This window comes from Diaphorina citri, unplaced genomic scaffold (genome assembly GCF_000475195.1).
Source record: "Diaphorina citri unplaced genomic scaffold, Diaci psyllid genome assembly version 1.1 scaffold1420, whole genome shotgun sequence".
Taxonomy (NCBI): domain Eukaryota; kingdom Metazoa; phylum Arthropoda; class Insecta; order Hemiptera; family Psyllidae; genus Diaphorina; species Diaphorina citri.
Window position 1 is genome coordinate 98,393 of NW_007378846.1, and position 15,372 is coordinate 113,764.

The 15,372-nt window shown below is 38.6% G+C and overlaps 1 protein-coding gene, 1 long non-coding RNA gene and 2 other non-coding genes across 4 annotated transcripts; 1 reads left to right on the top strand and 3 right to left on the bottom strand.

Moving 5' to 3' along the window:
* Window positions 1-2,744: 2,744 nt before the first annotated feature.
* On the bottom strand, window positions 2,745-13,738 carry LOC103515827 (alpha-N-acetylglucosaminidase). The gene is made up of 17 exons (XM_026828405.1): window positions 13,731-13,738; window positions 13,154-13,372; window positions 12,294-12,455; window positions 12,078-12,143; window positions 11,849-11,912; window positions 11,299-11,444; window positions 10,954-11,038; window positions 10,458-10,607; window positions 9,985-10,124; window positions 8,953-9,118; window positions 8,421-8,606; window positions 7,506-7,599; window positions 7,048-7,218; window positions 5,399-5,418; window positions 3,787-3,895; window positions 3,329-3,499; window positions 2,745-2,966 (listed from the first exon to the last, which is right to left on the bottom strand). The coding sequence occupies exons 1-17, from the start codon at window positions 13,736-13,738 to the stop codon at window positions 2,899-2,901; spliced, it is 2,025 nt and encodes a 674-aa protein (XP_026684206.1). The 3' UTR covers window positions 2,745-2,898.
* Trnat-agu lies at window positions 4,524-4,597 on the bottom strand. Its single transcript has one exon. It is a non-coding gene; the product is annotated as a tRNA-Thr (tRNA).
* On the top strand, window positions 4,764-5,846 carry LOC113470175. The gene is made up of 2 exons (XR_003393327.1): window positions 4,764-4,898; window positions 5,797-5,846. It is a non-coding gene; the product is annotated as an uncharacterized LOC113470175 (long non-coding RNA).
* Trnat-agu lies at window positions 8,029-8,102 on the bottom strand. The gene has a single exon. It is a non-coding gene; the product is annotated as a tRNA-Thr (tRNA).
* Window positions 13,739-15,372: the final 1,634 nt, after the last annotated feature.

Consider the following 15,372-nt stretch of genomic DNA (forward strand, 5'->3'; position numbering starts at 1 on the left):
TGACCTTTTGGGCAATTACATGCTGTAGGGTTGTATAGACTGTATAATCGTTTTTACACGCCTTGCGTTATTCTGTACATAGGTTTTATAAAGCCCCCTGTAGGGTGGTTGAGGGGTTCTCAGAATTTATTTTTACCCGAGCTCGAGTGGTGATTCAGGGACTCTCAAAATTTAATTGTGTCCGCGCTTCGGTGTTTTAAATATGTTGGAAACTTGGGCTATTTTTGGTCACTCAGTTAGAACGGCGAACGTTTACCGTTGTTTTAATTCAGCTAAATCTAGAATAGAGAAAGTATTTTTTTTCCCTGTCCTCTGTCCTGTAATCCTGTTCTATGTTCTATTACGTAAGAGTAGGTACCTATAGCCTATAGGTGACATTTCGTAAAAGGTGGCGTGCCACGTGAGTTTCGTTTGAAAAACGTGACGAACAAATCGATAGATGTGAACGAACCTTAACGATTACCTCTGTGCTGGCAGCTCAAATTTTTTTCCTCTATGGTGGCAGTTCAAATTTTTCGCATGGTGCAACTCGCGCGAAATTTCAAAAATCAGGATTTTTAAAATCGTGATAGGTGATAGCAGTGCTGATAAGGGATGGGGCTGTATTGGACCAGATTTTAATCAATTTCCACTGCAACGTGTGACAAAATTTATGGAGTTTCTGTTGAGAAATATTTGACAACCACAAGTGTTTTGAAAGAAAATCTATACTATGGAAATAATTGAGGAGGCTAAGATAGCATCTGGAGCCCATTCTCTTTATACTTCTCTCTTTGTAAGTATTTAGTGGTTAGTCCTACCTTTTCATCTTTACAATTTCATAATAACATTGTACCAGTCACCACTAAAGTCTGACACATATACTGGGTTCATTTTCCCCTCCACGAAGGTGCCAGTTATTTCTAGCCAATGGACTGCTGTATTGCATGTGGTGAGTAGCCAGAAGGGTGACCTTTTGGGCAATTACATGCTGCTGGGTGTCTGGGTTCATTTTCCCCTCCAGGAAGGTGCCAGTTATTTCTAGCCAATGGACTGCTGTATTGCATGTGGTTAGTAGCCAGAAGGGTGACCTTTTGGGCGATTACATGCTGCTGGCTTAGGTGAGGTAAATGTGAGAAGATGGGTAGCTCGTTGCTAAATGGATGGTAAAACCACATCACTAAAACTTTAGTTACCGGCCTAGTTAGCTTGGAGGGTAGTGCATCTGTCTTGTAATTGCTGGTTCATAAGTTCAATTCCCACCCTGGGCTAGCTTGTCCTAAATTGATAACATTTGTTCTCTCAGCAGCTGGCTTTTTCCTGTCCAGTCCTCTTCTCTCTTCAGTTTTGAGATGATGGGACATCTATTGCCACAATACCCTCTGTTAAAGCGACAAAAATAAATTAGCAAATTTAGATTATTTTTTCTTTTCTTTTCAGGCAGGTGCCAGTGCTGGTGTTTACATGCTGCTGGCTTAGGTGAGGTCAATGTGAGAAGATGGGTAGCTTGTTGCTAAATGGATGGTAAAATCACATCACTAAAACTTTAGTTACCAGCCTAGTTAGCTTGGAGGGTAGTGCATTTGTCTTGTAATTGCTGGGTCATAAGTTCAATTCCCACCCTGGGCTAGCTTGTCCCAAATTGATAATATTTGTTCTCTCAGCAGCCGGCCTTTTCCTGTCCAGTCGTCTTCTCTCTTCAGTTTTGAGATGATGGGACATCTATTACTACAATACCCTCTGTTAAAGCGACAAAAATAAATTAGCAAATTTAGATTATTTTTTCTTTTCAGGCAGGTGCCAGTGCTGGTGTTGTAGTGGATGTTGTATTGTATCCATTGGATACCATCAAGACAAGACTACAGAGTCCCTGTTCTCCTATTGTGGTGGCAGGCTGTGGTGCCTTGTCAGGTAAAACGTTATCATAAGATGAAAGCGAATTTTAATAAACAAAGTGTGGAGGAAAAAAAAAGAAGAAGTAGTCCCTAAACTCTAAAGCTAAAGGATCCCACCAACCTGTTTTGCTGTAACGAGACTTTTATTTGTTTAATATCACTGTATTGTACATAGTGTTCATTAACCTCACCCAGCCTGAATGTTGCCCAGAAAAGCTAGCAGCACGCGATCGCCAAGAGGGTCATCCATCCGTATACCACCCACGCGCAACTTTGCTTAACTTCAGTGATCCATGTGGAACTGGTGCTACACGCTATCGCCGCAGGATGTATTGGTAAAGGTAGGGCCATCGGCTTTAATAAACACCCTTGGTCACTGTGACCTGGTTAGATCTTTTGTGACATATAGCCGCAGGATGTACAATTGTACATACATATTTAATTTTGCTCAATTTTAGTCTAGTCTAGTACATTTTAAAAGCGTGGTCCGCGTTAACGTTATTCTTATGTTTAGTTGATACTTCTAGTTGTAGAAGTTCGCCCACGTTAACTGTAAACTTATTGTTTCCCAGGTGGAATAGCGGCTGCCCTCACCTGTCCATTAGATGTAGCTAAAACTCAAATTATGTTAGCGTCAGAGAATTTACCCCTCAGTGTAGCTATGAAGAATATCTACACCAATACAGGACTAAGCGGGTAAGTGACACAATAACATTAAATCTTTTTAATAGCCTGCAGCACGTGTTATCCTAGACAATCTCCCGTCCAAATACCAGCCATGCACGAAATTGTTTAACTGCAGTGATCCGTTCAACGTACTTTTTCCGAGTTGAAGTTAATTAAAGTCGCTAATGAACGCTGAATAAAAAGTCTCATGAGTTACATAAATCATCAGTCTTATTATTCGTATCATATTTTAGGGAAATTAACCATTAGTAGTATATCAGTCTTATCACAATAATATCACATTCACATACCGCACTTTCAATATTTTCGTCACTTTCTTTGTCTCCGGGGTACCGCGTTATTGAGAACCGCTCACTTTGGGTATCCATGTTTGATAAATTCTTCTGGCTATATCGAACGCATTCCCTGGAAATAAGAAGAAAAAAAAAAATACTTCAACATAATTCTCTTATCTAGGTTAAGTTTTTTTTTAAAAAAAAAGGGGAAAGTCAGCCGTTCTGAGAACAAACCTTATCTATTAAGATGATAAAGTCCACCCCAGGGCGGGAATGAAACCCGCTACCTAGCTAACTAGTCTGGCGTGGGAGATTTTACTTACCACTAGGAGTATCGGGGTAAGTGTCCAATTTATACGTGAACGGTTTCTCTATATTATTGAGAACATCTTTGTTATAAAACCTTGTCTATTAAGATGATAAAGTCCACCCCAGGGCGGGAATGAACCCCGCTACCTAGCTAACTAGTCTGGCGTGGGAGATTTAACTTACCACTAGGAGTATCGGGGTAAGTGTCCAATTTATACGTGAACGGTTTCTCTATATTATTGAGAACATCTCTGTTATATTGTTTTTGATTGAAGGTGATGTTTTGATCGAGGGATTTGTTCAGATAGCTGATGAACAAAGTCCATCGAGGTAAATGATGGGATGATACCAGTCCTGAAAATTTTGAAGAAATAAATTAATTCTTTGTGGCAAAGCGGAGGTCTTTCACAACTTTTTGTCGATGTAACAGCATTACTAAGTGCTTCCTTTGCAATCAAGTTCCATATTTCAATAATCTTTTTATACGGATAATGTCGCTACTGTTCGCTACTCGATGAAAGTTTTCTATTGCTGGACTAAAAAGACTCTTCAGGCCTAAGTGTATAAGTATACGAACAGTGAATTACTAAGCGCTATCACTTTTTCTATTGAATGGGTTGTTAATAACAAATTACACATACCTGACCACTGTTTGGAGGCATAGTCCACAATTTCACCCCGGGGTCCCCACAATGTCACTTGATTTCTAGCGTTCGATTCAAACACGTGAGACTCCTCGATTAAAGTTGTCTATTGCTGGACTAAAAAGACTCTTCAGGCCTAAGTGTATTAGTACACGAACAGTGAATTACTAAGCGCTATCACTTTTTCTATTGAATGAGTTGTTAATAACAAATTACACATACCTGACCATTGTTTGGAGGCATAGTCCACAATTTCACCCCGGGGTCCCCACAATGTCACTTGATTTCTAGCGTTCGATTCAAACACGTGAGACTCCTGAAAAATATGGCCAAAATTAACGCCTGAGTACTTGGTAAGCTTTATCTACATTTTTTAAAGAGGTTTTTTAATTTGTGTTATTAAAGTTGACTTTAAGAGGTTTAATATGGCGTGAACGAGCTGATATTCCAGAGTTAGAGCGCCTTAAAGGGAGAGAAAAAGATGTTTAATAGAGGGAACTATAACTACTGAGATCTTATCGTCTTAAAATCGAGAGAAGAACAGGATAGGAGAAAGCCAGCCGTTCCAAGAACGAACCTTGTCAGCTCGTCTCTGATAAAGTCCAGCCCGGGCGGGAATCGAATCCGCGACCTAGCGCTTACAAGACAGGCGCGCTACCCGGCGCTAGAGTGGCAATTTACCTAAAAATACGGAAAAATAATAATTCGGGGGGAAAAAAAATTCCCTCCTGGGAAGGCACTGCCGAGATTCGAACTCGGGATCTCCTGTTTACTAGACAGGCGCTTTAACCAACTAAGCCACAGCGCCTGTGTGGCCCTCAGGCAGAGATAAAACTATTTTGATATCACTAGAGTTCATGGTAATGAAACTATACGGAAACTCAACACAGCAATGTATCAAAATTTAATGTGTTTTATGTCAAATTCCCATGCTTACTTTGCTTTAACCCGCGCCCACGTTAACTGTAAACTTATTGTTTCCCAGGTGGAATAGCGGCTGCCCTCACCTGTCCATTAGATGTAGCTAAAACTCAAATTATGTTAGCGTCAGAGAATTTACCCCTCAGTGTAGCGATGAAGAATATCTACACCAATACAGGACTAAGCGGGTAAGTGACACAATAAAATTAAATCTTTTTTAATAGCCTGCAGCACGTGTTATCCTAGACAATCTCCCGTCCAAATACCATCCACGCACGAAATTGTTTAACTGCAGTGATCCGTTCAACGTACTTTTTCCGAGTTGAAGTTAATTAAAGTCGCTACTCGCTAATGAACGCTGAATAAAACAAATTAGAGGCCGAATAGCGACCGAACCGTATATTTCTTGAGCTTGGACCGAAGGGGACTAACACAATAAAATTAAATCTTTTTAATAGCCTGCAGCACGTGTTATCCTAGACTAGACAATCTCCCGTCCAAATACCAGCCACGCACGAAATTGTTTTACTGCAGTGATCCGTTCAACGTACTTTTTCCGAGTTGAAGTTAATTAAAGTCGCTAATGAACGCTGAATAAAACAAATTAGAGGCCGATGCTGTAACAGTTCATTTTCGGTATTTCAGCTCTGAATGGTCGACTTTTTGGACCCTAATATATATCTCTCACTTTCAGAATACTGAAGTACACTTACCAAGAAGATATATTGAGAAATTAAATCTTTTTAATAGCCTGCAGCACGTGTTATCCTAGACAATCTCCCGTCCAAATACCAGCCACGCACGAAATTGTTTAACTGCAGTGATCCGTTCAACGTACTTTTTCCGAGTTGAAGTTAATTAAAGTCGCTAATGAACGCTGAATAAAATAAATTAGAGGCCGAATAGCGACCGAACCGTATATTTCTTGAGCTTGGACCGAAGGGGACTTTTGATCTACATTTTATAAAGATTCACGCAAAGTTTGAACATTACTAGCCTACCCTCTTTTGCGGTCTAAAGCTTTTTCAGGGTAATTCTCAACACAATAAAAAAGAAATTAACTTGGTCGGGGTTTTTAACTTTCAGATTATTCGCCGGCTTTCTACCTCGCATTACATTCATTATGTTGGGCGGAGCCATCTTCTTTGGTGTGTTTGAACAATCGTGTCGACTCATTGAAGATTGAACAGTTTTGAATTTCTCGTAAACTCAGGTTTGTTCTTAGTAGAGGTGCGTAAAGAGTTATAAAAAGAACTACTCTTTTTAGTGGACTACTCGGTCACTGAGTCAGATTCTAACTCCCTGTTGGTCGGGGTTTTTAACTTTCAGATTATTCGCCGGTTTTCTACCTCGCATTACATTCATTATGTTGGGCGGAGCCATCTTCTTTGGTGTGTTTGAACAATCGTGTCGACTCATTGAAGATTGAACAGTTTAGAATTTCTCGTTAACTCAGGTGTGTTCTTAGTAGAGGTGCGTAAAGAGTTATAAAAAGAACTACTCTTTTTAGTGGACTACTCGGTCACTGAGTCAGATTCTAACTCCCTATATCTTTAGGGAACCAAAGAGTGAGTTACATGTTTACTCCGTATACCTATAAGAAGTGGAGTGCCACGTTTTAGGATGTGACTCATTTACTGAGTAGTTCACTGAAAAGAGTAGTTCTTTTTATAACTCACTCACTCTCTCTTTACTCATCTCTAGTACATAGTAAACTCGTGACAACTTTTGTTGGACGCGAAGACAAGAGATGATGTAACTAAAATGTTGCCAGATTAGTTTTTTCGTACTTTTTGTAAGCTTTCGTTATTATTTTTCCCTTCCAAATCTCTTACAAAATTATGTACCAAGTATGTATGTATTTGTATTTTGCTATTTTGTAAGAAGATTAGTAAACTCGTGACAACTTTTGTTGGACGCGAAGACAGGAGATGATGTAACTAAAATGTTACCAGATTAGTTTTTTCTTACTTTTTGTAAACTTTCGTTATTATTTTTCCCTTCCAAATCTCTTACAAAATTATGTACCAAGTATGTATGTATTTGTATTTTGCTATTTTGTAAGAAGAATAAATAAAAAAAAAATACTTCAACATCTCTCGTTGTTGTATCTTGGTTCACCAAGCCAGAATAAGTCTAAAAAAAAAAAAGGAGAAAGCCAGCCGTTCCGAGAACAAACCTTGTCTATTAAGATGTTGTATTAAGATTAAGATGTAAGAGACGATTAAGATGTAAGATGTCTATTAAGATTATGATAAAGTCCACTCCAGGGCGGGAATGAACCCCGCGACCTAGCGCTACCTAGCTAACTAGTCTGGCGTGGGGGATTTTACTTACCACTAGGAGTATCGGGGTAAGTGTCCAATTTATACGTGAACGGTTTCTCTATATTATTGAGAACATCTTTGTTATATTGTTTTTGATTGAAGGTGATGTTTTGATCGAGGGATTTGTTCAGATAGCTGATGAACAAAGTCCATCGAGGTAAATGATGGGATGATACCAGTCCTGAAAAATTTGAAGAAATAAGTTAATTCTTTGTGGCAAAGCAGAGCTCTTTCACAACTTTTTGTCGATGTAACAGCATTACTAAGTGCTTCCTTTGCAATCAAGTTCCATATTTCAATAATCTTTTTATACTGATAATGCCGCTACTGTTCGCTACTCGATTAAAGTTGTCTATTGCTGGACTAAAAAGACTCTTCAGGCCTAAGTGTATAAGTATACGAACAGTGAATTACTAAGCGCTATCACTTTTTCTATTGAATGGGTTGTTAATAACAAATTACACATACCTGACCACTGTTTGGAGGCATAGTCCACAATTTCACCCCGGGGTCCCCACAATGTCACTTGATTTCTAGCGTTCGATTCAAACACGTGAGACTCCTGAAAAATGTGGCCAAAATTAACGCCTGAGTACTTGGTAAGCTTTATCTACATTTTTTAAAGAGGTTTTTTAATTTGTGTTATTAAAGTTGACTTCAAGAGGTTTAATATGGCGTGAACGAGCTGGTATTCCAGAGTTGAAGCGCCTTAAAGGGAGAGAAAAAGATGTTTAATACAGGGAACTATAACTACTGAAGTCTTATCGTCTTAAAATCGAGAGAAGAACAGGATAGGAGAAAGCCAGCCGTTCCAAGAACGAACCTTGTCAGTTCGTCTCTTTTGTGATAAAGTCCACCCCGGGCGGGAATCGAATCCGCGACCTGGCGTTTACAAGACAGGCGCGCTACCCTCCAAGCTAACTAGGGTGGCAATTTACCTAAAAATACAGAAAAATATTAATTCGGGGGGGAAAAAAATTCCCTCCTGGGAAGGCACTGCCGAGATTCGAACTCGGGATCTCCTGTTTACTAGACAGGCGCTTTAACCAACTAAGCCACAGCGCCTGTGTGACTCTCAGGCAGAGATAAAACTATTTTGATAGCACTAGAGTTCATGTTGATGAAACTATATGAAAACTCTACACAGCAATGTACCAAAATTTAATGTGTTTTATGTCAAATTCCCATGCTTACTTTGCTTTAACCCGTGCTGGTCTGTTGTGCCAAAGATTGCAACAGTACCTATGTTCATATCAGCCTAGTTAGCTTGGAAGTGGGAACACTCTCATTTAAATTTAAATTACATTGCCTACAGGACGAAAAAAATTCGTGAGAAATTCACAAGTGGGAACAGGCCTTAAGGCAGGTAATGAGTGAACTTACCTCAGGTGTCCATTGTAAACTGGGCCGAGTGCAAATCTTTAGTTCAAACTGCCCGAAGAACATCACCTGCAAGCACTGCCTGGTAATGTCGACAATATCGTGGTTGAAATTGGAGGAATTCCGAGGCTGAGAGTCGTCCAATATGAGACCCCAAGCTTGAAAGAGGAGCTTACTGTCGTACCACGTCTGAAAAATACGATGTCAAATATTTTATTATTGTTATTATTAAAGAGAAGTACATATAACAATGAATGTAATTAATGAATCAGCCTAATGCCAAATTAACATGGCTAGAGCTAGAGACCATCACCCCGGTGTATAGCAGATACAAAAAGACATCTTTTCTTTATTCTGCTATCGCCAGTCGGCGAAAGCTAAAGCCGCTACAACAACAACAATGAATCAGCCTAGTTAGCTTGGAAGTGGGAACACTCTCATTTAAATTTAAATTACATTGCCTACAGGACGAAAAGAATTCGTGTAAAATTCACAAGTGGGAACAGGCCTTAAGGCAGGTAATGAGTGAACTTACCTCAGGTGTCCATTGTAAACTGGGCCGAGTGCAAATCTTGTATCGACCATGTAAAGCACCCAAAGAACCATCGTACGAATACAGGGTGGTCTGTAATATTTGCCACGCTTGAATCAGATGGGAGCTCGTGTCGAGTCCGTAACGTCTTCTTGCATAGAGTTCCACCCTGAATAATAGTAAGAATCACCAAAGACATTATTTGAACAAAAGAAGTGAATTTCAATTTTTAGACTGTTTTTTCTTTGGACGATTTTTCCAAGTTTTGTCTGTAATATTAGATATAGGTAGGTATATTTTTTACCCACCCGAGTTTAGTCTCTTTGGAATAGAGTATGAAATGCAGGTACCCAACTATGTACCTATTTAGTATTTATTTATTGAATACCTAACATTTTAAAATAGAGATCTTCTCCTAAGCTAGTAAAATTAGGTGTCTTCGAAGCTTTGGACGATTTTTCCAAGTTTTATCTGTAATATTAGATATAGGTAGGTATATTTTTTACCCACCCGAGTTTTGTCTCTTTGGAATAGAGTATGAAATGCAGGTACCCAACTACCTACCTATTTAGTATTTATTTATTGAATACCTAACATTTTAAAATAGAGATCTTCTCCTAAGCTAGTAAAATTAGGTGTCTTCGAAGCTCAATAGTAAGAATCACCAGACATTATTTGAACAAAAGAGGCGAATTCCAATTTTTAGACTGTTTTTTCTAAGTTTTGTCTGTAATATTAGATATAGGTAGGTATATTTTTTACCCACCCGAGTTTTGTCTCTTTGGAATAGAGTATGAAATGCAGGTACCGAACTATGTACCTATTTAGTATTTATTTATTTATTTATTGAATACTTAACATTTTAAAATAGAGATCTTCTCCTAAGCTAGTAAAATTAGGTGTCTTCGAAGCTAAATTAGGTGTCTACTACGAAAATTGCTGTAACAGTTCATTTTCGGTATTTCAGCTCTGAATGGTCGACTTTTTGGACCCTAATATATATCTCTCACTTTCAGAATACTGAAGTACACTTACCAAGAAGATATATTGAGAGGATTTGGAGACCAAAACACATCGGCCATGAAGTCGTACACCACGTAATTCTGATCTATGCCTTCCGGTACCATTCCCAAACCTACGAGTGATCCTGTGTTGTTCCTTGCTTTATGAACACCCTGTAAATAAATTGGACTAAAATGGAACAATTTGTTCTAAGCTGACAATCTACATAAAGCACTACTTACATACTTATACCAACTCATAGATTAGCTTTGAATTTAGGTTTAGGTGAACTTCATTATTATTTATTTATTTTTAAGAGATTTGACAGAGGAGAAACTGTAACAAGGGAAATCGTATAGGGACAGAGGGAACTGTAACAAAGAAGTTCTTAATGTCCCAAATTGAAGAGGGAAGGAGGACAAGATAGGAGAAAGCCAGTCGTTCCGAGAACAAACACTAACTGTTTAGCTTAATATTGAACCGTAATCCTTGGTACTTTAATTTACCTCATTAATTTGCGGTAAAGAGCCGTGCATTCCAATTGTACCACCGAAATTATGTAGCATGCACCAAATATAGGGCTGCCCGTAAAACGAATGAAGTCTGTCGTGAGCGGGCATCTGTTCTGCAAATAAGTCCAGGACTAGGATTTTACCCTGAAAATCAAAGATATGTTTTTTTTTTTTACCGAGCGAAGAAAGGTCCTGTTCCTTACTTTGATTTAACAAGGTGCAGACCAACTTAGTCTGGCTGGGGGACCTTAAATAGGGAGTAGACCAGCTTGGTCTGGCTGGGGGACTTTAAACAGGGATTAGACCAGCTTAGTCTAGCTTGGGGACTTTAAACAGGGAGTAGACCAGCAGACCAGTTTAGTTTGATTGGGGGACTTCAAACAGGGAAGATGTCAGTCTGAAATTTCTCTTTACATTGTCTTTACGAAACTAAGTGCACCTCGAAATTCCAAGCACAGAGCCACAAAAACTTTCACTCTGCGATATTTACCTGAGGAACTGCAGTCAAGAAAGCTTTCACTCGGTCTTGAGTCCAAAAGAGAATTTCATTGACAAACATCCATCCTTGTAAAACCCTGAAACAAGCCAGTCTAGTTAGCTTGGAGGGTAGCGACATAATGTTTACAAAAAAGATCTTGTTTAATAATTAAAAAAAATCCTCATATGTGCTTAGTAAGCACAGCGGGTTCGAATTCCGCCCGGGGCGAACTTTATCGACAACAGATGTGGTTCGTTCATCCTCATATGTGCTTAGTAAGCACAGCGGGTTCGAATTCCGCCCGGGGCGAACTTTATCGACAACAGATGTGGTTCGTTCTCGGAACGGCTGGCTTACCATATAGCGTTAGGATCCACCGCAGTCATAGTTTCATAAATACCAACACTGATGTTTCGCAAATATTCCAAATCTCCAGACTGAGGCACATTTTCATTGAATGTGTCCGCACTGTACATGTGATTTGTGCCAAACTGCGCTCTAACCTGACAAGAAACAAAACAGGATAAGTGACGGGATGTTTTTTTAAGAGTTTTGATAGGAGTCGAATCGAATCGGCGACCTAAACAAGACAGGTGCGATACCAACCAAGCTAACTAGGCTGGCTTTGAAGAGGTTTGATAAAGGGAACTGTAACTACTGAGGTATTATCGTCTCGAAATCGAAGAGATAAGGATAGGATAGGAGAAAGCCAGTCGTTCCGAGAACGAACCCCACCTGTTCAGGATAAAGTTCGCCCCGAGCGGAATTCGAACCCGCGACCTAGCACCTACAAAGCAGAAACGCTACCTTCCCTAATAACTAGACTGGCTCAAATTTGTTTCAAATATCTAGAAATAATGGGAATTATGGACTGAACATTCATAAGATAGAGTAGAAGAGAACTTACTTCTTGTAAAAATTTGATGCCAACTTTTTTGAACAATGGATCTGTTGGGTCCAAGAGCAAGGGACTGAAAAAACAAGGAAGTAATATTTTCAATAAGATGACGATTTTTTTCCTTTTCTTCTTACCCAGCATAATCATATTTAATAAAGAAATCTCCAACTTAAAACTGACCATTAAGTTATTTAAAAAAAAATCCAAATCAACGCTGATATCCTCTGCAAAAACTTACCAACAGTATTTCTCTTCAAAATTACACCAGCTTCCAAGTTTTGTCAGCTTAGAATTTGGAAACAATCTGAAACAAAGAGTACGTATTATATAGGTATGTAATTATAATTTTATTACTTTATTAGATATGCCCTTAATGCTTCGTGCCAAGAAAATAAATAAAGTACTTACATATAAATGAGTGCTCCTAGAACAAACAAATTACGAAGTTTCTCACCTTTTGAAAGCCACAGGTACAATACCAGCGAAGGCCGGTAATATCGGAGTAATAGCCAGCTCTCGCATACGGGACAAGATTTTCCTCTGCAGGAGAACCTGCCTGGCATGCCAGGATTTACTGAGTGGTCCTCCCCAGCCTCTCAAGTTTCCCATTCGATTCCTGGAATAGCAAAGGATTGACTTTGTATAAAATTTTATATTGAAAAATATTCAATGTTGCATCGCGGATTTTTTTTCTTTTTTTTATTTATGTAGGGGCTGCCCTTTTACTGCCCATCAGTTGGTCTGATGATGGCCATAGTAGTGGTCGAAATATATCAACTCGTCTACTGTTGTGTCCTAGTGTTTGATGTTTCAACAGTATCCAGTTTCAAATCACTCGACAGTTGGAGAGATGAATTTCTCATACAAGCTTCACCAAGGGATCCGGAAAATTTCCCATTTGTTGTTTTAGGAAACAAAGTTGACCTGGAGGGCGAGAGAGTGGTAAGTAGTTTGAACATGAAGCACCAAAGAATTGAGCTCCTTGTTCTCAGCACTTTGGGAAAAAATATATTAATCAAAGGAGAAAAAAATCTAGTAATGTGACAGAAAATATTATTAAATTAGGTTTTATCCAGCTGGTACATTCCGTCATTCCACTGAAGGGTTCTTGTCGTAGGGGCTGCCCTTTTACTGCCCATCAGTTGGTCTGATGATGGCCATAGTAGTGGTCGAAATATATCAACTCGTCTGTCCTTTTATCTGTAGTCTTGTTTGTTAACGTCTATTAGATAGGGGATAGTCTGTAATCCACTCCAGTCAAGTGAAGACCATGTCCAGAAATATGTACATGAAAATATGTCTAAGTCTACTAACCAAGCTAGGAACGCAGGACCAGCAAAATGATCGTCAATGTCCGCATCGCTCAGTCCCAGATCTCGATACACTCTGGTCCACACTGCTTCGATCCCTGTCGAGGCATAAGCCAGGTTGATACCATTCAGAGCCCATCTGTCTATTTCTCGCTCCCACCTTGGCCAGTCCCACCACACGTAGCTGTAGCTGGCTGTACACACGTTCTCAAACAGACGAAACCTGGCAAGAACAAAGAAATATCATGGTTCTAGTAAATCTAGTATGTACTTAGTTGTTAAAAGTTCAAGTTTCACACACCTTTCGGTATTACTGGCAACAAAACATTTACCTTCTATGAGGTGATTGAAGGAAGTATTCTCCTTTCTATGAGATGATAGAAGGGAGTAAGTAAGCATAAGAGGTGATAAAAGGGAGTATTCTTCTTTCTATGAGTTGATAGAAGGTAGTATTCTTCCTTTATGAGGAACTAAATTGATTGTCACTTGATTATTAAATCTATTTTCCCATTTTTCTTTCTGTGTTGCAGATATTCTGGATTGTGCCTCAATAATATTGTCCATATTTTTGTTAATATTACATATTCATGTTTAAGTTACTACTAGATTGTGTTGAGATTGCAACATTCAATAATCATCAGTGATGTATACCTGATAGGTAGACAGTATTTTATGTATCAATATAACCAATGTAAGCCCCCCTCAAATAAGAGAAAAATTACTTTAAAAAATAATACCATAAGTGATAAATTTATGACATGAGTCAAAGGAGCTGGGAAAAACCTAAGCAGTTAAAAAAAAACTCAGAGGCCTTACTGTTAAAAATTCGGACCTCATTGAATAGTTACATTGAATCTCTGAGATGCCTCTTCTGCTATGGCTCTGCGAATCACATTTTGAACAGCAAGATTTTGTCTGTAAGATGTTGATTGTGGCTGTACATGGGGAAAGTGAAATTTCACATCTTTTCTGACACTGTCTTCTGAAAATGAAACATCAATAGAACTAAATAATTTATTGGTACTTGTGCAGAAGTCACGTCCATGGAATATTGCTACCAAAGGAACTGGCACAAACAAGCAGTGACCCTGGTTATTATAGGGACCTTCCTAGTGATTTTGTGTTGATTCAGCAATTATAAATGAGAAGTATATAGTGTCTCTTCTTGTCCATCTGATGACATGTGGGATGGGCATGCTACAACACAGACCACATGAGTCTAATTTATGAGTTGTTTCATTGATATGAATTGAAAATATGGTGAAACACTTGTCTTTTATTTATGTAAAAAAACTTGAACTACTTCTTTTATTATGACTACTTATACTCACCAATACAGTTGTCGAAGATATCACTTCTGCAGAGTTTTACCATAAAAATGATAACAATAGACAGTATGATGTTTGACTTGAAAGTATAGAAAGTCATTACTCATTTGACTGCCAGTGTGTATTTCCAACTTTTAGTTTTCTATTAAGGACTGTGGTTGTGCTCTGCCTCACCAAGTTAAAATTTGATCACTCTCCTTATCAGATTGGTGTCTAATACTGCTAATACAGCCTGCTTATACAATGCTACATTCAGGGGATTTACAGGAAGATCACTCTCCTTTATGGTGCCTCTCATTTGTTATCTTGGAGAAGTACTCACACTTCTTGCACTCAGGTGCAATATGACATTGACTTTGGTTTATTCAGCAGAATCTTTAGCAGTGAGAAACTTGTTTCTTATCTCCTAGAAATCCTAGAATAGATGTAGTAGTCAGGGTAGTACAAAAAAAGACAGAAAACGAGAAAATCGGAGAAAACACATCCTCTCATTTGTTATCTTGGAGAAGTACTCACACTTCTTGCACTCAGGTGCAACATTGACTTTGGTTTATTCAGCAGAATCTTTAGGTGAGAAACTTGTTTCTTATCTCCTAGAAATCCTAGAATAGATGTAGTAGTCAGGGTAGGGATGGGTAAATATTCTCTGAGTCGATTCAAAGAGTCGAATATTTCAAAAGAATCGTGAATCGCGATTCTTAAATTCAAAGAATGATGATGATGATGTCAGCTTTTCGTGCTGTTATTTTACTGGTAATATAAGCACGCAAACTCAATGGTTTGTAATATGAGAATTAATTCTTAATTTGAGTAATGAATAAGCATAAACCAAGTAACTAAAACTGCGATTTCTTATAAATGAAAATGATAATAATAATAATAATGATAATGTTGT